Source organism: Haliotis asinina, chromosome 1 (assembly GCF_037392515.1).
Source record: "Haliotis asinina isolate JCU_RB_2024 chromosome 1, JCU_Hal_asi_v2, whole genome shotgun sequence".
NCBI lineage: Eukaryota > Metazoa > Mollusca > Gastropoda > Lepetellida > Haliotidae > Haliotis > Haliotis asinina.
In genome coordinates, this window is record NC_090280.1 from 31,253,340 (window position 1) to 31,279,313 (window position 25,974).

Genomic DNA, 25,974 nt, shown 5'->3' on the forward strand with positions numbered 1-25,974 from the left:
TATCTTGAGCAGTCGCCTACGTTCTTTTATGTAGCCTTTTTTATTCTCGTAGATGAGTTGATGTCTGACTACGTTCGCTCCGTGAGCTTTACATAGACAGTAGTGTCCTTTAACCCCGATACCACACACAGAACATGTGTAGTTAGGACTTCCCATATGGAAACAACAGAACCCCTGATTCCTGCATTTCCTACCACAGGCCTCGGTCTTCCCCATAAGTATGTATTCGCATCGATATGGAGCGGGTCTCATGTTTACTTATAAAGGTATTTTAGTTTAATTGCTTCGCAACCAACGCAGTAGCTGCTATACCCAACACTATGAAGCCCAGTTCACGATTCATTTGTCCCTTGGATGGTGTGTAGTACTGAGCGAGTGTGGGTTTATTGAGCGGTTCCAATTGTTTACCAGTTAGTAGATAGTATTCTTTCATTGCTTCATCGACATCGTAGAATGTTTTAATGGCATGGTTTTCACGCTTGAGCTGTTCATTAATAAAATCGATCCTCTGGAGGCGTTTTTTAACGTACTCGTCCTGTGCCTTTTGTAAGTTCTCAGTAGCGAGATCGTGCCGCTTCCTTTCTTCCTGTATTTCAGCCGCGTGATCATCTCGTAGTTTCGAGAAGAGGAAATTACTCCCGGAAAATGCCAGGGCATTCACTAACGCCCCACCGACCATCATAGCTATCGTGGCCATCCCTATATTTATTTCATTATATTATCAGGTATGATCCCTTGTTTTACTAGGATGTCTTTTGTGGCCATCGCCATACCAAGGTTCATTATGAGCATACCCATATCCTGCAGGTTGAAATCTAGCTTGATAGTTGGTTGTTTAAGCACCATTTTAGTCAACCGAGCGTACCCTACGGCTAGACTAGCGACCACTGTGGCGTGGTATGCGTCGTTGACGAACGTTTTCCCCTCAGACATTATGTATATGATATAAAATATTAAAATTATAACATGATATGCGGGTCTACCATGGGGGATACCCCCACACCCCCACTGTTGTTGGTGGGTGGTGGCTCACTGTGGGAGGGTACCCCCACGTATAACCACGAGATAGCCAAGGCAGCAGTTACACCTACAGCCAACAACAGTCGGGTTGGGTTGGTCACTTTATGTTGGTTACACCACCGTTTTTTACCGGCAGCTACTCTCTTAGGATTCTTCTGCCTGGTTACTGTTGAAGTGGTCTCCACCGTCACTGGTTCCTGTGAACTCACTGTTTGGGGTGTGGGGGGTACCACCACTGGGGTCTCCACCGTCACCTCGGGACTCACTGGTTCCGTCACCTCGGACATCTATACTATTATTATTATTTTTTCTCTCAAATTGACAATGTTTTGCTGTGATAATCGCCGCCGTCACTGGAGCCAACAACATACCATATTTGTGGTACAGCCCGCAGCTGATAGAGCTCACGGCGTGTTCGATAAAAGGGTCTTTCTCAAGGTCCTCCCACAGGTAAAGTCGGCGCTCTGGTGGAATGGGAAGGAAGTGTGATACAATACCGGTGTATATCTGGGTCATAGCCGATCCTATTGTTTTTGTCATTTCTGCTCCGAGCCGGGACTCGTATCTAGCGTACAGCTTATCGATTTCTTCGGCTGACATTTTGTGAATTTTATCCGGAGTGTAGTCTCCAAAGTAATGTTTGGCTTTGCCGCCAACAGCCAACGCCACCAGTTTCTCTCGCTTGTCATCAGTGGGGCCTGCGGGCGACAATTGTTCGAGTAATTCCTCACACTCCATCTTATAATATAACAAGTAAGATTTAGTTTTAACTATATAATACCCGATACAGGCAAAACACAGAGAAATGAAGGTTAAGTTGCACACGACAAATACTTCAAATATCATAGCTTTTGCTTAGCTTTGCTTAGCTTTGCTTAGCTTTGCTTAGCTTTGCTTAGCTTTAGCTTAGCTTTGCTTAGCTTTAGTATACTCTATATGCTACTGGTTGGTCGGTCTTTAGCACGAGCTTAGCGTGTTTAGTTTCAGCGAGCTGTTTCTTCACCCGTTCCCGTTCTAATTTACTCATCACATCGTTCTCTCTCAAACACTCCTCGAACGAATCCCTGTCCTTGCAGTGAAATAAGGCCACCCATCGCGTCTGCTCCCTGAGGTCTTTCAACACCGAGTTGAACTTCTGCGTTAGCACCCAGACGCTGTGATTTGCATGCCGGCCGGAGAAGGCCAGGTACGATAGCATGTCTCTCTTTTTTGTTATCTCACGATTAGCGCTGCAGTCGTCCAGTATAAACAGCGTCGGTTCCCCTTTAAATTTCTCGTGAAGAGCTTTCAACCAGTCCTGCAGGCGTGTTCCAGGGTCGATTTTGTGTACGTCCGGGTCCGTCATCACCCAAGGTCGCGCGTACGTTTTATTCATGCTCAGAGTAGGGCACATGATAACGATGTTATCGAACACATCCTTGTAATAACCCTCTAACATATCCAACACGAAAACGGTCTTCCCACAGCCAGTCTGCCCGCACACTATAGCGCAGTGTGGGTCAGTGGGTAACCCCAGGGGGGTGTGGGGGTCTTGTTTATTGTTGGGGGGTGTGGGGGGGTACCCCCCATCAGTAGATGGCTTGTACGAATCTCCCATTGTCTATATTAAGTTGCGCGTCCATAATAACGTACAGATATAATTTCAACTTACCAGCGGTTTGAGCCTTCTTAGTAATCTGGATGGTTATCCCTTCGCTGCCGTTATCTATACGGCGCCCGCTACCGTGCAGTTTATCATCATCCGTGGATCGCATGTCCAACCATAGGGCGTACTTGGTGGTCAGGTATTCACCGATCTGCACGGAGCCGAGGTCCAGGTCCTTTGTTATGTAGTCCCCCACTGGTAGCTTTTTTATCTCATCCCACTGCTGGTGTGGCCTCATACCATGACTGAACAGCTGGTTGGGCACGCCCTCGATGGTCACTTCCACCTTTTCAATCTCGGGGTTGAAAAACTTCTCGCTGTCCCTCCGGAATGGATCGTAATCCTCCACGGGGACGACCAGGATACCTTTCATCGATCGCGCCGGCACGTTCAGGTTGATATTCCACACAGTGTCGCTCTTATCTCGCACGACTGATCTATGCCTCAGTACGCGATCGTACAGGATAGCCATCTTCCCAGAATACTGGCTTCGAACCTGCCTGGCCAGCTCCGGGCTAGTGACCATGTCGAACTCCAGAGAGATGTTGTCTATGGCATAACTGGCCTCATCACCGTTCGGCGTACGCACTACTTTGCTATAGTCGTTAAACGTGAGCTCGTATTCTAGCCTATCACCCAGCGCGGCCTGGTAAAACGGCGCGTGTCCCGTGAGCAACTCGAAGTCGAGCGGCACGCAGAATCGATTCCCGTATGCTAGAGCGATAGCCTTTTCACCGTCCGATAGCTTGTCTTGCTGGTCTGTCGTGAAGACGTATCCTATGCGCGCCCGGGTTGATTTGCTGATACCCTGGTACACATCATTGACTCGTTCTCTCTCGCTTTTCCAGAGATCCTTGTAGCAGTGAAACACGTCGCTGTCGTCGATGATCTACCGGCAAACTCAACATTGTTCATCAAAGTCTACCTAGGGGAACCATCGGGGAATGATGTCGAGATCGTGAAGGGGATCAAACTCGGGTGGGTGAAACGACACCAGTTTCAAGTTTGCAACGTTTACGTGCGGGTGGGTGTCGACTCCAAGACCAGTCTGCAGGGGGTCAACGTGATCGTGGAAAACAAGATATCATTAATCAATATCTTCCTGCCTGACAACATACACTTCATGGGTATGAAGTTAACCCCTGAATTATTATCAGAAAACCAGTTGGAAATTATATCATAATAGTATAATAATGACCAGTCATCATCCCAACACTACGCTTAACGACCTGGGAGATACGGAGGGATTCGATCAGCCTGGTGAGGAAGATGAATTATACATCCTGCACTTCAAAGACAACGTGTACAGACGGGTGTCGTTATCAGATTTTAAAGAGCCTAAATGGCTGATCAACTTAACACTCGCCTCACCTTATATCACATTAAGCGAAGATGTATTGATCTCTAAGATTAGGAACAACGGTATCTGGCCCGGGGATTTCATTCCAGAGAGTAAATCATACATGATAACTGTTGGTATCGAAAAACATAAGTTAAAGTCTGTTGGAAAAAATAAATTAACATTTAGTAATAGTGGTTATAGCAGATATCTTCCTAGCATATCAACCCCTTTCACACTCATCATAGAAGTCTTATTGTATTCAGATGATGAAAACACCTCACGAGGACACCAAATTTTACCCGGGGTGTCAATACACTGGTATAAAGAACACCATGGTCAATATTGTCGTATTGTTATACAACAGGATACCACGGGTCCTATAAACCGCTTAATAAACCTCAGTGGGGTTTTTATTACAACAGGAAATTTTATTGGCCTCTCACCTATTACCCTGACTGATAGGATAGATCTTATAGACTTCAAATTCATTTATAGACTATTAACTGAAACCCAATTAAAATATCTTTCATAATATATATTATAGGATGGGTCTGTACCCAGTCGTAGAGGAAGTAGCGAAGACGCTAGAAACCGTAGATGGGTTCCGCTTGAGGCAGTTATGTGATGTGAAACGCCAACTAGAACAAGACCGTGACACGCGGAAAGCACTATGTAAAAAGTATAATAGAGCTTTCAATATCGTGGACGGGGCTGACACTACCCTTATGGCAACCAGCATGGGACTAGGGGCGGCAGGCGTTGGGTTGTTAACCACCATCGTGGCTGCACCTATAGTGCTAGGTATTGAAATAACAGCTGGGGTGGCAGGGTTGGCAGGGTTGGCGCTTAAGTTAGTATCACGCAGACTTAATCGTAAGGCATTGAAACACGACGAGATCAGGGTTCTGGCCGAAGCAAAGCTGAACACAGTGAGTGAGCGAATTTCCACGGCACTCTCTGACAGTAAGATCTCAGAAGAGGAGTTTCGTTCAATCCTATCTGAACTCAAAAAATATAACGGAATGAAACAAGATATTCGGTCCAAGTCTCGTAAGTCTGCTATCAGCGAGGACGAGAAAAAAAAGTACATAGAACAGGGGATACAAAAAGCCCAGCAAGCCTTTATTATGAACACCAAAGAGATCGTAGGCGGTTCACGTTAAACTGTTTCATCGATATAAACATGACATAGGGGCGATAGCCGTAAGCGAGCCACCGATCCTATATGGTCAGTCAAAACTTACAACATAGATAAAGTGGATATGAAAGCCGACGAACCTAACTTGTACTACTTGAGGGATGGGCCGGGTAGGGGATTTGTAAGAGAAGAATTATTGATCGTACCGTACGGCACAGTATTACCTCCTACCAAGGCACAGTAATTACCGCCAACTTTTTTATAGTAGGGGTAATAGTAGCAAGAGCTAATGGCCCAACCAAAGCCTTATTTAGTAAATAAGGCTTTGTAGAGACATTTCTTGAAAGTGGTCCAGAACCCCTATTACCTATACTACTCCACAATAGAGAACGTATCGATGCCACAAAAGTGTATCACTTACAAAACACTATCACTGTAGAAAAGGACTGAAATCTTACCAAGAACACAAACAGTCCTGTTTGCACTGTAGTCTGCACTTAAGACAGAACACCTGAACTGTCTTCCATTGTCTAGATTCGAGATTGTATGCACCAGTGTGGACGCCCCCGTATACTGACATTCTGTCGATAAAGTAGGCAGGTCGTAGGTGATGCTTTGGTCATCGGGGTACCGTGTCCAGGAGTTGAACTCGTTGTCTGTAGATCGCCACTCCCATGCCCATAGGTTCTGGAGGTTGTTCTCATCAAACAAGTTCCCAATCCTTCCGATACATCTGAATGAGATGAGCTGACCATCGTCATACTGGACCCTGACGGGACTGAGGAACATCTCTATCTGCTCTGGATAAGCTGTACGAAAGGATATGGAAATTGTATGTCAACACTGGGATCAGAACACTGACAATATTACAAGTACTATTACAATAGTTAATTCCTTCTTAGATACAAATGTAACTCTCCGTTGCTTTATTTTACATTTTGGTAACACTCACAGCGTGAGCACGTATTGGGCGGTGATGGCGTTGCTATCGGTGTTTGACCTGGAAAGGAGGTTGCAGCAGTTAGGACGTTTCCTGTTTTGTGTACTGATAACAAACATTATGTAAAATATGCATGTATCTGTATACCACAATAGAGAACGTATCGATGCCACAAAAGTGTATCACTTACAAAACACTATCACTGTAGAAAAGGACTGAAATCTTACCACGAACATAAACAGTCCTGTTTGCACTGTAGTCTGCACTTAAGACAGAACACCTGAACTGTCTTCCATTGTCTAGATTCGAGATTGTATGCACCAGTGTGGACGTCCCCGCATACTGACATTCTGTCGATAAAGTAGACAGGTCGTAGGTGATGCTTTGGTCATCGGGGTACCGTGTCCAGGGGTTGAACTCGTTGTCTGTAGATCGCCACTCCCATGCCCATAGGTTCTGGAGGTTGTTCTCATCAAACAAGTTCCCAATCCTTCCGATACATCTGAATGAGATGAGCTGACCATCGTCATACAGGAACCTGTCGGGACTGGGGAACATCTCTATCTGCTCTGGATAAGCTGTACGAAAGGATATGGAAATTGTATGTCAACACTGGGATCAACCGGCACAGAACACTGACAATATTACAAGTACTATTACAATATAAATGATTCACACGAGTGGAATTGATGCTATGATTTGTAATATGTGGAATTGTTTGCATAATATAGTAATATACAATTGATCTGCATGACTTGAACCTGATCAGATTGTTACACAGAACATAGACATGTACTTCTAGAAGCACATACAACACACGTGTGCAGATAAGACTTGAGAAACACAAAATAAAATAATTGAAACACGTCAAATATTTATTCTCTCTCTCTCTCTCTCTCTCTCTCGTACAGTGCATATCCACAATCTTTTATTTGCGTGTGTGTGTGGTCACCAAATGTTTTCTGCATCAGTTTTAGTTAACATTTATTATCATTACGCACTTCTGGCTGTGATGTTGGTAGTTGCCTCATCACTTCCAGTTGTGTCAGTCGAGTATAGCGTGATGCAGTAGTATGTAGAAGCAGCATCTGCACATCTCAGATCTGTCAGGATGAACTGTATTCTGCTCATTGCTCCACTGATAGAACCTGAGGTTGTCATCCTCTGTTGTAGACTTGTGTCCACTACTTGTACTGACGAATCAGTGTTGGTCATTCGGATTATTGCCTGCTTAGTGCCAGAAGAAGATTTCTTGCCAATCTCCATGTTAAACACTTGTGTTATCCCAGGTGCATCTGGCGTACAACTGACACTCAAATGAGATGTTGAGCTACTGCCCCCAATTGTTATTTGACTTGGTGATGTGATTAATCTTGCCCCCTTTACTGAAACACAAGGATGTGTCTTTACATCAATTCAATAAACATGTACCTTGGCTCAGCATTGTAACCATCTGGCATGAATACATTCATATACACCCGTATATGGCTGAAATATTTCCGATGTAACGTTAAACACTAACTCACTCGCTCACATCCTCAAACAAACACACGCGCACAGATACATATACAAATACACATACTGTGTAATACATATACAGACATACAGACAAGCACAAGAACGCACACACATACCGACGCCAACACACACATATTTAACACACACACGCAGAAAGATATATACATGTAGTTGAAACTGACAAAGAAGGACGCGTATTTACATCAATTCAATGATGATAATGAGTGATTATTCCACTTAGCAATCTGGAGTCTTCTGAGATTTCCGGTTAGAACAGTTATTTACTGATCCTCGTCAACCCATCGTAAGAGGCAACAAATATCGTTCGTTTTCCACTTGCGTAGATGTCCCTGCAGTTACTCACAGGATTGTCTCTCCCAGACTGGATTATTTACAATGTAATACGGATTCTCCAGTGACAAACGTTATATACATGTTCATGGTGCGTGTTTTTTTTAACTTCACAGATAATCTGTGGCTAAAATGAGTGACTCTGTAAATGCTTTGAGCACCATGTTTTGAGTTCAGATCTCACGAAATGAAAATCTGGAATTTCAGACGTAGGGTTTATAGTCTTGTTTTACGTACGTTGATTCACGTGAATGAATGTTTTCACTCAGATATTACAGCAGGAATAACTCCACTGCAGTCTCAGAATGTGTATACTAATACCACGCACTCCTGATGCTGGAATTTATTTGCTCTGACGAGTGTCCCGTGTTTGCATTCGTGTGTGTGCGTGTGTATGTGCCTGTGTGTGACGATAGTTTATACTTACTGCCTGAGAGAAAGGCCATGAAGATCAGCAGATGAAACGGATCACGTGAATACATGCTTCTTTTTCAACAGGTGCGAGCAGCTGTTCCTGGAACTTGTATGTCTTCATTTAGATGGGTATGGATATATTTTCAGATCAAACTTTACCCTTGACGTTTTCACAGTGACACTTAAACAAATTGTCGTATCAAACTATTGTATTTTAAACGAATTTGTGGCATAAATCAAACATGTACTCCCCATTGGTGTCGAATACAGTTCCCTGACCTTCTCAACATACATTTCACACAAAGTAATGACATGCACAAACAATGGGTACTGGAAGAGATTAGAATTAATCTATAGTAACACCTGCTAGTTGTAAGAAGTGACTAATGGGATTGGGTGGTCAGGCTCCCTGACGTGGTTGTAACATGTCATCGTATCCCAACTGCGTAGATCGATGCTCATGGTGATGCTCACTTGATTGTCTGGCCCAGGCTGGTATATAGGTGGGATATTACTCAGCACGGCGTAAAACTGAACTGTTACTTGCAAGAAGCAAGTCACGACAATATTAGTATTAGCGTTATTTGACAATGCATGTCAAATTACATTGAAAAATTACATTGAATGGTCATGCTCTTATTTTCAGAATTCTTGATTCAATGAACCAAACTGGAACACAACACACATACCTGTGCATGGTATCTCACCCACCATAAGCTGCACGACTTACTTCCTGGTTGGGTTCACATGCTGCAGTCTAATAGACAACCACTGGCGTGACACACAAATACGACACTCGTTCAAAGCAGTCAAGTTATGTTGACATGACATAAAACGGGACGCGCTCCCGTGAAGATATACTCAGTGAACGTAAGATATACAGTGACATTGCTAAAGAAATCGGGACAGGGAAATGTAATTTAATCTACCTTGTCGAAATTTCTGACCTTCTCTTTTCTTATTATATGCTTTATATTCGTTAGACTGAAATAACTAACCTGGTGTTTGTTCATTTTCCTGTTTATCAGGCTTTAGAAATTTTGAAAGAGATTCGCCATTAACCTTGCATAACAGGTTCTTCCGCTCTTTCCATTTAGCAATATTTGGCAAGGCAAAGCAAATTTGTCGCATGGAAAGGGTTATTTCACACATCGCTTAAAAATAGGCCATAGCGTTTCATGAAACATGCAGGTAGCGTTGTAAGTCCCCATGATCCTAGTATTGTCATCTACCTTCAGTTGTTGGTCCATAGTCCATTCTTACATGTTTTTGTCTAAAACAGTTATCTACTTTTGAAAACACATGTTGGCTAGTTTTAACTGTTAATGTGATACTCCAGTTATTTTTCATTCAGCCTGTCGATGACTGTTTTTTTATTACGTACATATATTATTTTTCTACAACATTTCTCATCACGATATGGCGGAAATATTGCCTAGGTTACGTTAAATTTTAACTCACTCACTCATTCACTCATAAAATGAAAATATTTGTGTTGATCAACAGATTGCCAACTTGATATTCGATTTTTCAAAATAACAGACACTTTTGTTGATTTACAAGTAACAAATGACTGAAAATACTGGTAGTCTATGCAGACATATTTTTCACGTTAAATCTGAAATGACTGACTATATATTGAAGTCTGAATGCATGGTTGTATCGGACAGCAATGATATCAGCGATACCTTTGAGTTGTTGCTAATAACCATAGTTTAATGTTCCCGATGATTTTAATGCCATGCCGAAGTGCGTATACTATGGACAGAAATTGATTAGTTTGTAGAAGCACCACAGCATAAAAATGAAATCATCCAGACTAACTGTTTAAAGTGGGGTAAACATTAGACACGTCCATTCACACAACACCACACATGCGCCTGTAAAATCGTTAGACTCGGAACATGTATCACGATTGTCGCCAAGATCAATAACACATGCCACACTTCCGTGAGCTTTCCCTCGGTACACGTAAACAACTCTGCTACATAGCTCTTAAGGTATTTTGAGACTAACGGTTGACGATAATAATGCTCAATACTTCCATCAGATGGGTACGGTAATTAGTTATAATTATTATTGTGTCAATCAGATTAGACAATAGTCATCAGAACATCATTCAGAATATGTAGCGGTACTTAGACTACAATGATCAGTGTGTCATTCAGGTGTGTAACGGTATTTAGACTGCAATGATGAGTGCATCACTCAGATGAGTAACGGTACCTAGACTATAATGAATGCTGCATCATTCAGATGTGTAACGGTAGTTAGACTGGTTTGATCAGTTTGTTTTAGACTGCAATGATCCGTGTGCAACAGTACTTGGACCACAATGATGAGCACGTCATTCATATGTGTAACGGTACATAGACTACAATGATCACAGCATCATTCAGATATGAAACTGTACATAGACTACAATGATGAGTGCATCGCTTAGATGTATAACGGCACTTAGACTACAATGATCAGAGCGTCATTTAGGTGTGCAACCGTACTTAGACTACAATAATCAGTGCCTTATTCAGATGTGTTGCGGCCCTTACATTACAATGATCAGTGCATCATTCACTAATGTAACGCTACTTAGACTCACTGATCAGTGCGTCATTCAGATGTGTAACGGTACTGAAACTGCTACGATCAGTACATCATTCAGATGTCTGACGGCACTTATATTGCAAGATCAGCGTGTCAGTCACACATATTGTGGTGGTCTGTCAATGGTTGAGTCTACTCCAAGAAAGCCAGGAATTGACACCATGATGTTCTGCCTGAGCAGCGAGTATAGGACTGGCAAAGAATAGTCAAGTCCCGATGACCAGCGCTTGCATGGAATGGTGATGGTCTTAGTGCTGTGTAACTTTACAGGTCTTTCGGGTGTTCTTGACTAACTGTTATAAATGTGTGAAAATGGTCCTTGTGATCGTTCGTTGAGTTCGTAAAACCTTCTTATTTCGTCTACGACTGTTATTAAATAAACATTTTGCACAGTACTGAGAAGGAAATTTGATTGTATGTTTGATTCAGTTCATTATTCCTCTATGTATTGATGTTAAAATCGTTTAATTTAGTTGATTCAGTTTCCTTCTTGACTCTATGGCACCCGTGAAGAGCCACCTCCTCGTGGTGGGTGCTGGGTAACGCCAAGTGCTCTTCTCCCGTGTGGACCCGGGGCAGAATGTGTCCACAGCACCCCATTGCTAGTCGTAAAAGGCGACCAAATTGGGCAACCTGTTGGCCGTGGGTTGCGTCCCGTGTCGGTGGAGGACGGGATCCTGGTGGTTGAGGGAAATTGGGCTATTAACTACGTTCCATTTGCCCAACACACCACTTCGGCCCTTACTTCACCTAGACGGGTGGTTGAACTGGCCCGGTTCAACCAATCGGCTGGTCATGCCAAGCCCTGTGCATAGATGTTATATGATTGCACAACCTTTTCACTTGGACTTTTTGAAAATATGGTCTTGGCACCCTTATTCATAGGAAAAATTTCACTTTGTGGTACGTTTTACATAGTCTTATGCCCAGAAGGCGGTGGCTCATGGGCCAATCTGGTGGAATGATTATACTTTTAATTTTTCTGCTGGAGTATATCATCCGGGTATCCTTGGTGCTGCAAGCTGGAGATCCGCTTGTTTATAGCATTGTCCTTGTGATACTCCGTGGTGGGTGGGGAGCTCGGATGATGAAACAATTATAAACTCACTATGGCTTACCAGACTCCCTCGAAAAACACCAAACGTCAACGTGATAATGACAATGAAGAGAATGAATCCACTGTAACAGAAAGTTGGCCACGTTTCGTTGTTCTTGACACTGTTGACAAGACTCCACTGAAGTTGAACCCTTTTATTATTTCTAAGGGTATATATGGCATTGCAGGCGACGTTAAGAACATCAAACGTTCGGGATCTCTACTGATAGAATGCAATCGAAAACAGCAGGCCTCCAACCTATTGTCAATGCAAACATTGGCTGGCATTCCTGTCTCAGTCACAGCCCATAGAACCTTGAACATAAGAGATAGAGACCGTTTGTTAGCTGACATGTCAGAACTGGACATTGCGTCTGAAATGAAAGATCAAGGTGTGACATATGTTAAACGATTTACTACCCGGAAAAACAATGAACTGATATCCACAAACACGTATCTTTTTTCATTCTCATCTCCAAGTCTCCCTCCAAGTCTGTTAAAGTGGGTTATTGTAACATCGCAGTTGCAGTATACATCCCAAATCCACTGAGGTGTTTTCGCTGCCAAAAATATGGTCATGGAGTTAATACCTGTACACAGCCAGTGACATGTGCTCATTGTAGTGAAACGTCTCATGTAACGGAAGACTGCACTAGCACTGTCAAAAAATGCACAAATTGTTCAGACACTCATTCATCTTTTTCCAAAGAATGTAAAATATGGCAAAGGCAAATGCAAATAAACAAAGTGAAATTCACTCAAAATGTTAGCTTTGCAGATGCTAAAAAGATTGTGGAATCAACACGACTTATGCATCGGTCATCAGATTACCTTCTGACACCATGACTAAAAAAGTATCCACTTCATCAAGTGTGACTCAAACAGACCTGACTTGGGTTAAAACTGATAATCCGAAACTTTTCACGCCTGAACAAACTACTCAGACTTCAGAAACAAATGTGAACGCCCGTGTGCCATCTACAGTTCAGGGATTGTCACAATCTACAGAACATACTCGATCTGAAACAAACTCAAAGTCTAAAAATACTGTCAAAACGAGAACAGGTAATGAGAAAAAGACTGACAGACCACCCAAGGGTTCAGAAAATCGTATACAATTATTCAATAAATATGGTTCACTCGAAGACATGGATGTGTCAGAAAACATCCACCACAGGGCACATAGCTTGTCGCCCTCCAGGAAAGTGAGGGGTAGATCCCCAATCAACCCACCTAAAAGATAATGTCTTCCAAACATATAGTACAATGGAACTGTAGAGGATTGAAGACTAATTATAATGAGTTACATCTGTTAGTCCAAGATCTGGCACCATCATCATTTTGTCTGCAGGAAACCCATCTGAAACAGACAGATACATTAAATTTACGTCAGTACGATGCATATCATTATTTCTCACCTTCGGGTGATAGGGCCTCTGGTGGATCTTCAATCCTTGTTAAGCAGAATGTTATCCACAGCCATGTACCACTTACAACTAATCTTCAAGCCGTTGCAGTGAGACTTACACTTCATGTTGTACTTACATTATGCTCACTGTATATTCCGCCTTCTTCAACACTTCACGTAACTGATCTCCAAGCTCTCTATGATCAACTTCCGAAACCATGCATTATAATGGGTGATCTTAATGGTCACAATCCACTCTGGGGTGGTACAAATACTAACACTTAAGGCAAAATACTGGAAGATTTTATCTCAAATAATGACTTGTGTATATACAATAATGATTCAAGCACTTATCTGCACCCTGCAACTGGCACCTACTCTTCTCTGGATCTGTCTCTTGTAGACCCTTCTCTACTAAATGAATTTGATTGGTCTGTTCACAACGATCTCTGTGGAAGTGATCATTTTCCAACGATATTATCTGCATCTTCTCCAACTGATTCTCCATCTTATACAAGATGGAATTTTTCCAAGGCCGATTGGTCCTCATTTCAAACTCAATGCACATCTCAACTAAGACCCGAATGTTTCAGTGATATTGCCGATCCTATTCAGGTATTTTCTGACGTTTTAAATGTAATTGCTGATGAGTGCATACCAAGATCCTCTACAACTCCACATGTACGAAAGCCATGGTTTACGACATACTGTAAAAGTGCTAGAAAAGCAACCCAACTGTCCATAACTTAAACAAATTTAAAATACTGAATGCAAAGGCGCGTCGTACCTTTAAACAAAACAAACGACAATCTTGGAGAAATTATGTCTCCAAACTTAATTCACGCACGCCAATGTCCAAAGTATGGAACATGGTTCAAAGAATTAAAGGCAAAGGTTCAAAATCTGCCGTTCACCATCTCAAAGATGGTGATAATCTAATTACCGACAAATGTCAAATTGCAAATAAAATTGGCGAAACTCTTGCCAAAAATTCTTCATCAGCAAATTTTGCAAAATACACTTTTGGATATATTTGACAAAATATGGACATCTGGAAACTTTCCTCCTTCATGGCGTAATGCCATTGTGGTCCCAATACCCAAACCTGGTAAGGATCCTACCGATCCTTCCAATTACAGACCGATATCTTTAACCAGCTGTGTCTGTAAAACCATGGAGCGAATGGTAAATAACAGATTGATTTGGTATCTGGAAACCAATAACCTCATTACAAATATTCAATGTGGTTTCCGGAAGAATAGAAGTACCATTGATCATCTGGTACGTTTAGAATCCTTCGTTAAAAATGCTATAGTCAATAAACAAGATGCTGTGTCGATTTTCTTTGATCTCGAGAAAGCTTATGACATGACATGGAAGCATGGTATTTTGAAGGATTTACATGACTTTGGGTTGAGAGGCCGTTTGCCTCTTTTTATATCACAGTTTTTAAAAGACAGACAATTTCAAGTCCGAGTGGGTTCTACCCTGTCTGACCATTATAATCAGGATCAGGGTGTTCCACAAGGCAGTATTTTGTCTGTCACTTTATTTAGTATTAAGATCAACAGCTTATCCGTTGTTTTAAACGATTCGATAGACGGAGCACTTTTTGTGGATGATTTTAACATTTCTTGTCGTGGTAAAAATATGCATACCATTGAACGGCAACTACAGTTGTGTTTAAATAAAATAAATAAATGGTGTCTTGAAAACGGCTTTAAATTTTCTAAATCAAAAGCTAATTGTATACATTGTTGTAGAAAATATAAGCCGCATAAGTACCCAGAATTATCTTTAAATGGCACCCCTATCAAAGGAGGCCAAGTTCCTGGGTTTAATTTTCGACTCTCATTTAACATTCTTACCGCATATTAAATCCCTTAAAGCTAAATGCCTGAAGGCACTAGATTTGTTAAAAGTTGTTTCAAATTCAAAGTGGGGAGGGGATCAAGCTACCCTCCTTCACTTATACAGATCATTAGTACGGTCTAAACTTGATTATGGCTTGATTATCATCGTATATGGTGGAGCCTGTAAAAGCAACCTGAAACTTCTGGATTCTATCCACCACCAAGGTCTAAGACTTTGTCTTGGGTCCTTCAGAACCTCACCTGTTGACAGCCTCTACGTTGAGGCTGACGAACCTTCTCTTACACAACGCCGTATTAAATTATTCTTACAATATATTACTAAATTACACTCTAATCAATCTAACCCTGCATATAACTGTGTGTTCAATCCACTGTATGAGGATTTGTACGACATGAAGTCTTCTCTTGTTCCACCTCTTGGGCTCAGAATTATACCCTTTCTTTCTTCAGCCGGCATTGAGCTGGAAAATATAGCTCCCTCCCGTCTTCTTTCTTCTCCTCCTTGGCAGATGGTTAGGCCACAAGTTGACCTAACATTAACTACATTTAGAAAATCAGAAACGAATGAATAACAGTATAAACAAGAATATAATCAATTGAAACATACATATAACAATTACAAATCCTTATTTACAGATGGGTCCAAGGACGGTGGAGCAGTGGCTTGTGCCACTGTCATTGGATCCAGAACAATATCGTCTAGATTGCCAAATAATAGCTCTATTTTTACAGCAGAAGCTAACGCCATACTAATGGCTCTCAAATACATACAAAAACACCCTAAACATAAACAATATATAATCTATTCCGACTCTCTTTCTTGCTTTCAGGCGATTAAAAATATTTCTTGTAAACATCCACTTTTAATAGAAATTATTGAACTGTACAATAATCTTGCTACTGGCCAGTGCGACATCGTCCTTTGTTGGTTACCTAGTCACGTTGGCATTTCTGGTAACACAATGGCCGATCTTGCTGCTAAGGCAGCACTCAACAAATCTGTGACACCACTTCTTATTCCATACTCAGATTATAAAGCTACAATAAGATCTTATATCCGTCATCTGATGCAGAAGAAGTGGGACACCCAAGTAGGTTTAAATAAATTACATGAAATAAAACCTTATATCGGTTATACTTACTTGGGATGTCAGTCCAGATTTGAGGAGGTCATTATGCGACGATGTCGCATTGGCCATACGAGGTATACTCACGGTTATCTATTAAAAGGTGAAGATCCTCCGTTTTGTATCCCTTGTGATGAAAGAATCACAGTCAGGCATGTCCTGCTTGACTGTGTTGAATATTCCATCACAAGGGATAAATATTTTAATTCACAAACTTTGAATGATCTTTTTAATTATGTTAGCTCTCATTTAATTATTTCATTTTTAAAAGAATTAGATTTGCTGAATGAATTGTAAATAGATAAATATTTTATGCTTGGAATTAGTAACTTAGAGTGTTAGTGGCTGTATCCTCGAGGGGGGTTAAAGCACTGTAAAATTATTGTCCTCCTGAGAGGGTACGTAAGTCCCAAAACATTTGAAGTTAAATTTGATCTTCCATCTTTTCTTAGCCGTAGTATTTCTGTCATTTTAATTTGTGGCTAATCTTGCATACAATCACCAGCAGCTGAGGGGATGATGTAAATCCAGCTAGGGACCATGCAGGTAGCAGAAGTACTGTAAGTCCCCATGGCCCCTAGTATGGTGATCTACCTTCAGTTGTTGGTGATCCATATAGCCTGTTTTTATATTGTATTGTATGAAAAGGGATATTAGTTTTAACTTTTCACGCTAGTTTTATTTCTTATTGTGATATTCTGGTTGTTTTACTGTCCGTCGTCGACAGATTTTTCTCATATACATAGATTCCTTTTATAAGAATGCTTTCGTCACGATATGGCTGCAATACTGCCGATGTGACGTTAAATATTAACTCACTCACTCACTCACTCACTCTTGACTCTATGAGTTAACACGGAGGTTGTCGGATATGTTACCGATATGTAACTGTCTGGTAAATCATTAACCGTTTCATGAGACGACAGCTGTATCTGCATGTAATTTTGTTGTTTAATTTCATTTCTATAACAATACGCATTCTAGCTGACAACATAACGACATAAGCAAGCATCTTTGTTTGCTTGTACCTATTTGCCATGGGACCATTACTTCTCCTTGATATCTTTTCCCCACGACCACCAATGCCTTTGTATAGTTTTCTTTATCTAGTCTTTATGATCTGCTCTCCACTGGTACAATCTGTTTGGTTCGTTTTATCGATTTCATGATCTACTGTCCACTGGACCAATTCTTTGTTTAGTTTTACAGTCTTCGTGATCTATTTTCCACTGGACCAATGCCTTTGTAGTTGCGTATATCTGTGAAGCCAATTTCTAGACTGAGAGAGTATTGGTGAATTATTGCAAAGGAGGCGTACAACTGTAGTCCCTCACTCATCCAGGTGAGACTCGCTCCCACGTTAAGCTGTCGCACGATGGTCTAAATCAAAGGTTTGAAAGAGACGCTAACACCAACTCACTCATTCACCCAACCACTTGATCTGTCCTAACCTCAGATTTTGTTTTCCAGCGGTAATGGAGCTAACTACACAATTGGTTGGAGCCGTTTTAGTCATAGTCTTGCTTTTTACAGGTGAGTGTTTAGGTCTGGTGTGATTCAAATTGAATAAAGCAACCGAAAAAGGAAACAGTTGATCTCAATTAACGATAATATTACAATGAGCTTACGAAGTATGCAATGAGTACCAAAACCCATTCATAGTAAAACAAAATCAGGGAAACAATATACAGCATGAAAGAATATTTTTATAGTGGACAGAGGATCTGTTTTGAGAAGATATCAATTGCATGAATGATGCTCATGATGTCAGTCACTGGATTGTCCAGATTCGATTGTCAACAGCAGCAGTAATATTGCTCAATTTGGTGTTAAACACTCTGAGTAAAAGTAACAGTCCTCTCATTTGGTCTTGGCGTACTGGTCGTAAGAGGCGCCTAACGGGTTGGGGATCAGACCAGTTGACTTGATTGACACATGTCATCGTATTCCAAATAAATGATTTAAATACGTAAAGTAATTTCGCACGAAAATTAAGTCATAAATTGTTTCCCTGACTGATGTGTAGAGTGGTAGAGTACATTTATAGTGGCCAGAAAATATGTGTGTTAATGTTATATCTGCTATCCGTGAGGATCCGGGCTGTGACTAATGTATTCAGGTGGTCAAACTTGGTAGACATATGTCTTCGTATGCGAGTTACGTGTATCGATGCTGATGATGTTGGATTTCATCTGGTTGGATAAACTATAGGTCTTTCAGTAAACGCAGGGAGGGTTAACATATCTGGCGCGTTTGGGGTTTCTTTTAATTTGGGGTACCGCTAATTCCAGGCTGTCTGGAGGCGCTCAGACCATAGACTAACTAACAGAAAAATAGCAACGTGGAGCAAAAAAAACAATACATATCCAAGTGAGTACAGTGAAAGAGGGCAAAAGTATAAACAACGCAATTACAGCTTTGCTGCATAACATAAGGTTAATGGCAAAACAAAGCGTGAACAGAATTGAAACTTGACATAGATGGTAGGAACAAAATAAAAAGGATTGTAGTTTGACAATACAAATACACACGAGAAATAGTCAAATGACAAAAAAAAATAGCTAAAACAGATGTATAGATTAGCGCGGTTTAACTTTAGTACTATGAGACAACTTCAGTACTTACACTGGATAGTAGCTTGACATAACGAATCAATCAGTATATGCAAGATATAGTGTAATAACTTCACGTTTACGATAAAATTAAAACATACGGGGTTTCTGAACAAAACAATGGTCAACACATAACATATAAAACGATAAAGAGTTAAAGCAAAGTTTCGTTGGCAGCCGCTCAACGTACAAGGTAAGAACAATGCATTGTTAACAGTCATTGTCGTGGAACATTGGAGGAAAGAAATGTACACACACGTCACATGGTTACCATGCAGGATAAGATAAATTGGATTATGAAATAAATACACAGGTTAGTGCCGGTGCCTTCATAACGAGTTATATTCTGACATATAAGGAATCCAGACCAAGCCAAACAGATTTTTTGACCAAGGTAAAACGAGCAAAGAGCCTAATAATGCTTATAATTTGTCTGAAACCAATAATCATCGTGGTGACAAATTAACAAAAATACGTAAAATGAGATAAAACTCGCAATTATATCGATTCCTTAAAACACAAGACCATTCTACTTTTATACGATATCCTTATCATTCATTTCAGTTTCGCCCGCGCCACCTATTTCCTGACATTTCATTCCTCCAATTATTTTAATCTAACTATAGTTTAGAATCGCAAATGCATCATATTCTAAATGCCTCCAAAGACTAAATTCTGCATCATATACTTGCATAATGATAAGGACGCCATAATATAGAACCCATTGTATTGATCTACCTATATTGATATCATATGTTTATGAATGACTATCAAATGACGATGACACCTGATGTTTAAAGTTTCCAAGCTGCATCCTGGAACACATACATGGCCACAAACACATACAAGGGCAAGTTAATTGGCCATCTGATAAACATACTTGTGAAAATGGTAAGATACAAAATAGGAAAGAGCATTTAACAAATTCATATAAACCCAAGGCACAAGTCAAAAAAGGGAATTGCATCTGGTAAGAGCCTAGGGCATACGCTGCATGTCAAATTAGCACTTGCCTTGGACATTATTTTTGACAGTGTGACGTCAAATTTTAAAACTCTGTTCCTTTACACAGGAAACATCAGAATACCGGAGATCATTGCTGGGACACTTATTGAAGTCCAGAAGTCATGGGGACAATTGTCGATTATACGACAAAGGTTTTCATTTTCAACCGACAAACATGTACAATATATCCTCAACATTGTCACGTCTTAACGTAGAAATCTTAAGGAAACTGATTCAAATATAATTTTATTTAGAATGTGATTGTTATTTATATATCACGTGAACGTGAATCAGAGAAATATATCCTTGATCTGAAGAAGAGGTCACAGTACAGTTGGCACTGTACATCTGTACACTGTATTGTGTATCATCTGACGTGTAACGTGTTAACATAACTAAACATACATACTTAATTTATAATTATTGGTAAATAAGTTACTAGTACAACGAACAAAAAGGAAGTGTATCTGTACACATTTTGTTGACGCATGACTCAAGTGAAGATTACACATTTTTACGTTCTATATTAAGATATAGATTTTTTCCCTTACACTCATATCCTTCTAGCTACGTAGATTGATGCTAGTTATGTATACCATTGAATTGTCTATCCCGCACTCAGTTATCGACAAAACATGGTGATGCAGATTTAGCGCTGCCGAGAGCAGCTTGAAACAACGACGACGACGATAACGACGCAACAACAAACCAGAGATCAAGAAGGCGATGTTCTGATGTTTTGATCTTAAACATCTGGATTTAATTAATCTCTACCAGAGCTGTGGGATAGTCTAGTGGTTAAGGCGTTCGGTCGTCACGAACACGAACTAGGTTCAATCCTGGCGCAATGTGTGAAGCCTATTTCTGGTGTGCCCGACATCGGAGAAAACTAAACTCACTCACTCATTAATATCTACCTGCTTTATGAAATCTTTCATCTGCGATCATTATGCATTAACGGTAACCGCTTGTCTCTAGAAACAGAGAGGAATTCATGTTCCGTTGACGCAATTGAACTTTTCTTTTTCTGATTGTCAGAGTTCATTTCAAATGTTAAAACTGCATCGACATTGATTATAAAGGTAAATGTTGATGGTTCGTCTTGACTGACTCCCCGTTTCACACATTCTGATATGTTCGTATCTTCTCATAAGTGTTCGGAACGTAAGCAACTTCTCTCTGTAGGACATCGTAGTCATTCCTGTTCTCTGGTACTTCGTACTCGTCACCGACACCTACACAGACACATACAGAAAGTTTGTATTACTACTCTGATACATCTTTGGAAGGAAAGCAAATTATTATGGAGAGTGAGTGAGTGACAGAGTGAGTGATTGATACTTTTAAGAACATTCCAGACTTTCACAACGGCCTCTAAAATAGCTAGTCTAAACATCAGCAATAATCTCTTATGTCACCATTTAGGTATTCTCAGTAGAAACGGGTAAGTAAGCATATACACTGACAAACACTGACCTTGTGTTGGGATTCCGACAGGAGCGGTCACTGTAGCTGCTGGATTCTGCATGCTGTAATGGTTGGGAGAGAATGCAGATGTTAATAGATGCTTCAAAAGAGTAAGTGTAGAGAGGTGCACCTACTTGGACATTGCTAACACCTTTGCCTATCACGTACACCTGATCATTTGTATTGGTGTGTCCAGCTGGTGTCCACATATTGCTTACATTTAAAATCAGCTGCATAAAACATAGAATTTAAAAAAGGTATTTCAAAAGAAACTTTTAATTTTCATTTCATAAATCATTCACACGTTACGTAGTTATGAATGTCTCAAAACATTAATTGTTAAAGATACACCTACTTGGACATTACTGGCATATCTGAATTTCTGGTTTTCTTGACTGAAAAAGTGAAAGACTTTATGAATACCTAGTGCAACAAAAATCGTACGAAGAAGTACGATGAAGCATGGGCTATGTGGCATACACACACTATAACAAAGAGTCAGCATTATTTGGCTGGATGGAATGTCCTCACTCAGGAGGTAACCGCTGCTTGTGCCTGCAGTTTCAAAGGCAGATGCACTCCCGTGTACAGTATCATGGTGCTACTGTGTCCAGATACGAATGATCCCTAATGATCCGTGGAGGATTAAACATCATCATATTCTGCTGTCACAACATGCTATCAACTGTTGAAATCATTGCAGCAAGTGTGCAGCTTATTTACCATTTTCAGGAGAGCATGTCAAAATGAGAACTTTGTAAATCTTCGATCCTGAAAGAATTATTCCATCCCTGCAGATTTTGAAGTTAATCATCTTTCATTTCTTGATGCACTCGGACTTGCAAGAAACTATCTTTGTGTCTACCCACCTATATAGTCTGCTAGTTTGTCCCTGAAGTGGTACGCCACACACAGGAAAACGACATCCACGACCACCATTACACAGACACCTACAGCCACTCCAACACCAATCGAGGATTCCTGGTTCTGTTCTGTGATTTTAAGCATTGTGTGTTCCTTAAAATGTGTAAATCCTTAACCATTTTTCACTGAATACGCAGTTTACCTTACCTGTGTGCACTGTAACTCAGTTGCATTACGAATTTGTGGTTTTATCAGATTAAAGTAGAAGTAAGGAAACGCTAACAATTCAGGGATGCGCTCTATTTTGTATCTCTTTAATACCAGGTGTTGAGTACATCATAACCGCGATGAAATAAAGAAATAAAATTATCTTTCTGTCGGAAGACTGATGAAATACACAGTCCCACAACCGCGGATCCTGCCATGTATAACTGACTAATTCGTGAGTTTCAAGTAAACTACAATATTCACTGACAGTATATCAGTACACAAACACTCTCTCGTGTAAGAACTAAAGGATAAGCACCTGGCCCTCACTGTAGATGTTTGGACATGAACTGGTCGCATAAACCCTTCAAAGCCACCCTGGTGAGAGTAACGCTTTAAAAGACTGACGTCTACAATTTGTCATTATAGACGTCACTAAAACTAAAAGTGATGGGAGGCGGGGTACAGTTCACTGTGCACTGTTGACACTGAACTCTCCGTTCAGTCTCCGCCCAGTCATAATTACTTCACTTTACACCCAGAAGTTCTGTGACATGTACCGTCCTTTCATACATAGATAGAGATGGGATACAACGGGATGATACATCACACACACTTCTGATGGACATTACATGGAATGACCAAGTGGGTGACTTTAGTTTTACGCCGCTTTTACCAATATCTTAGTAATGTCGATGACACCAGAAATGCCCTTAATACAATGTACGGGCTTAATAAGCAGACGTTTTCTGATCGAACTAACCAAAGACAACTGATAGAGATAATATATTTGTATATATATTTATATTAGCCCTGTCAGATGTCTTTGGAAACCTGTGACGTGTGTGTGTGTGTGTGTGTGTGTGTGTGTGTGTGTGTGTGTGTGTGTGTGTGTGTGTGTAGTAGTAGTAGTAGTAGAGTTGAGATCAGAATATTAATATATCCACGACAACAATAAGAAAACATCGTGGACACGACGCAGAAAGGAAATGAGAGAAATGCCATTTCATGGTGACTGTTTGAGTATCACATGTGAGGAAATGTGTTGCATCGATGCCATTAATTCGATAGTTAGGATAATGAAGTAAATCCCCTCTTAGATGCACATGTAACCCTCCGTTGCTTCATTTTACTTTTTGTAACACTCACCACATGAGCACGTATCGGGTGGTGATGGCGTTGCTATCGGTGTTTGATCTGGAAGGAAGATTGCAGCAGTTAGGACTTCTCCTTTTTTGTGTACTGATAGCAATAATGATGCATGTATCTGCACACCACAATTGCGAACGTATCATTGCCACAAAGGGTACCACTCAGAAAACAGTTGTGATCTTACCACGAATATAAACAGTCTTGTTTGCACTGTAGACTGCAGCTATGACAGAACACCTGAACTGTCTTCCATTGTCTAGATTCGAGATCGTATGCACCAGTGTGGACGCCCCTGTATACTGACATTCTACCGATGGCGTAGGACGGTCGTAGGTGATGTTTTGGTTGTTGGTATACCGTGTCCAGGAGCTGAACTCGTTGTCTATAGATCGCCACTCCCATGTCCACAGGTTCTGGAGGTTGTTCTCATCAAACTGATTCCCAATCCTTCCTGTACACCTGAATGAGATGAGCTGACCATCGTCATACTGGGTCCTGTCAGGAGTGGGGAACATCTCTATCTGCTCTGGATAAGCTGTAAGAAAGGATAAAGACACTGTATATCAACATTGGGGTAAATCGGAATAGAAGAACGATAATATTACCAGTAGGTTACAATATTATTAATACTTGATCTGCATTAAAAGAACCTGCTTACAAACATTGTGTGTGTTGTTTTTCAAGGTCACCACTCTTTCTCTCTGTCTGTGTGTGTGTATGTTCGTGTGAGTGTGCGTATGTGCGTGTGTCCATGCGTGTGTATGTGTGGTAACCAAATGTCAGTTTTAGTTACCATTATCATTACGCACTTCTGGCTGTGATGTTGGCAGTTGTCTCATCACTTCCAGATGTGTCAGTCAAGTATAACGTTGTGCAGTAGTATGTAGAAGCAGCATCATCACATCTCAGATCTGTCAGGACGAACTGTATACTGCCTGTTGCTCCACTGATAGACCCCGAGGCTGTCATCCGCTGTTGTAGACTTGTGTCCACTACTTGTACTAACGAATCAGTGTTGGACATTCGGATTATTGGCTGATTAGAGCCAGAAGAAGACTTCTTGCCAATCTCCAACGTAAGCACTTGTGTTATCCCAGGTGCATCTGGCCTGCAACTTACAGTCAACTGAGATGTTGGGCTACCGCCCCCGATTGTTATTTGACTTGGTGAGGAGGTCAAACTTATATATTTAACAAAAGACGTGTATTCACATCATTTCAATACAAATATCGACTGATTCATCATTGCAAGAATGTGCCGTGAATACTAACACACGCAAACACGCATATACACACACCTACACACCTACACACACCCACACACATACACGCTCACGCACACACACACACACGCACACACTGACGAAAATATGTACATGTAGGTGAAACTGAGAACTGACTGCATTTACATCAGTTCACTAAAGATAATAAGTGTTTTATTTCATGTGACATTCTGAAGAGTGATGATTCTGGTTAGAATTGTTCTTCAGTAGCCTATAGTATGGGACGACAAACGGGATCGAGTGGTCAACGTCACTGACCTGGTTGACTTATGCCATCGTATTCCAGTTACCTAAACAGCAACGTTTACAGTGCAATACTCTACTCACTGACACAATGTGGCAGCGATAAAAAATACACTCTTCATAAAAAGAAACGCAAACCCCAAAGAGTGTGTGGGTTCTGGTTGTATTCTAGGTATTCCTGACCTTGGACGGTCATTTGTCTAATTTGTTTGACGAAATCGATCCCACAATCGAGTTACTGTGCTGAGATGAACGTTGAAGATCATTGCCTCTCTTTACTTCACCAGCTTGCAATCGTCCAATTGCCTGATTTCGATCGGCAGCGTTGAGATGTCCCATTTTCGTGTACAGTACTTACAAAGATTCATTTGGTTCTTTAATGGTCACATGGAACATCATGACAATCCTGATTGATAAAACCGTTCAAAATCATGTTTTAGCGTTTGGTCAAGCATGATCTTCTAAAACATTCCAAAAACAATGTGTAACCCTAAAACATGTTTGCGTTTACATATGGGTTCAAATTTGTTCAATCATTTTTTAATTTCATTTCGCGTTTCCTTTTTTGAAGAGTGTATATTTTGTTACGATTAATAATTTACCGTGAAAACAACAACATAAGAAACCCCCCGTGAACCAGCAAAACAGAACAAAGACAAGTCATA

The 25,974-nt window shown here is 40.8% G+C and overlaps 1 protein-coding gene across 1 annotated transcript in view; it reads right to left on the reverse strand.

The window, feature by feature from the left end:
* Nucleotides 1-25,705, reverse strand: part of LOC137271841 (uncharacterized) — a 36,015-nt gene extending 10,310 nt beyond the window's left edge. Inside the window, exons 1-14 of the mRNA XM_067804237.1 lie at nt 25,668-25,705; nt 24,594-24,964; nt 23,969-24,319; nt 23,782-23,829; nt 22,431-22,553; nt 21,917-21,956; nt 21,571-21,623; nt 21,216-21,329; nt 12,328-12,442; nt 8,382-8,440; nt 7,087-7,470; nt 6,313-6,663; nt 6,098-6,145; nt 5,604-5,954 (exon numbers count right to left, since the gene is read on the reverse strand). Coding sequence (XP_067660338.1) covers nt 5,604-5,954; nt 6,098-6,145; nt 6,313-6,663; nt 7,087-7,470; nt 8,382-8,440; nt 12,328-12,442; nt 21,216-21,329; nt 21,571-21,623; nt 21,917-21,956; nt 22,431-22,553; nt 23,782-23,829; nt 23,969-24,319; nt 24,594-24,964; nt 25,668-25,705 — 2,446 coding nt within the window. The remainder of the gene's footprint in view (nt 1-5,603; nt 5,955-6,097; nt 6,146-6,312; nt 6,664-7,086; nt 7,471-8,381; nt 8,441-12,327; nt 12,443-21,215; nt 21,330-21,570; nt 21,624-21,916; nt 21,957-22,430; nt 22,554-23,781; nt 23,830-23,968; nt 24,320-24,593; nt 24,965-25,667) is intronic.
* Between the last annotated feature and the right edge of the window lie 269 nt (nt 25,706-25,974).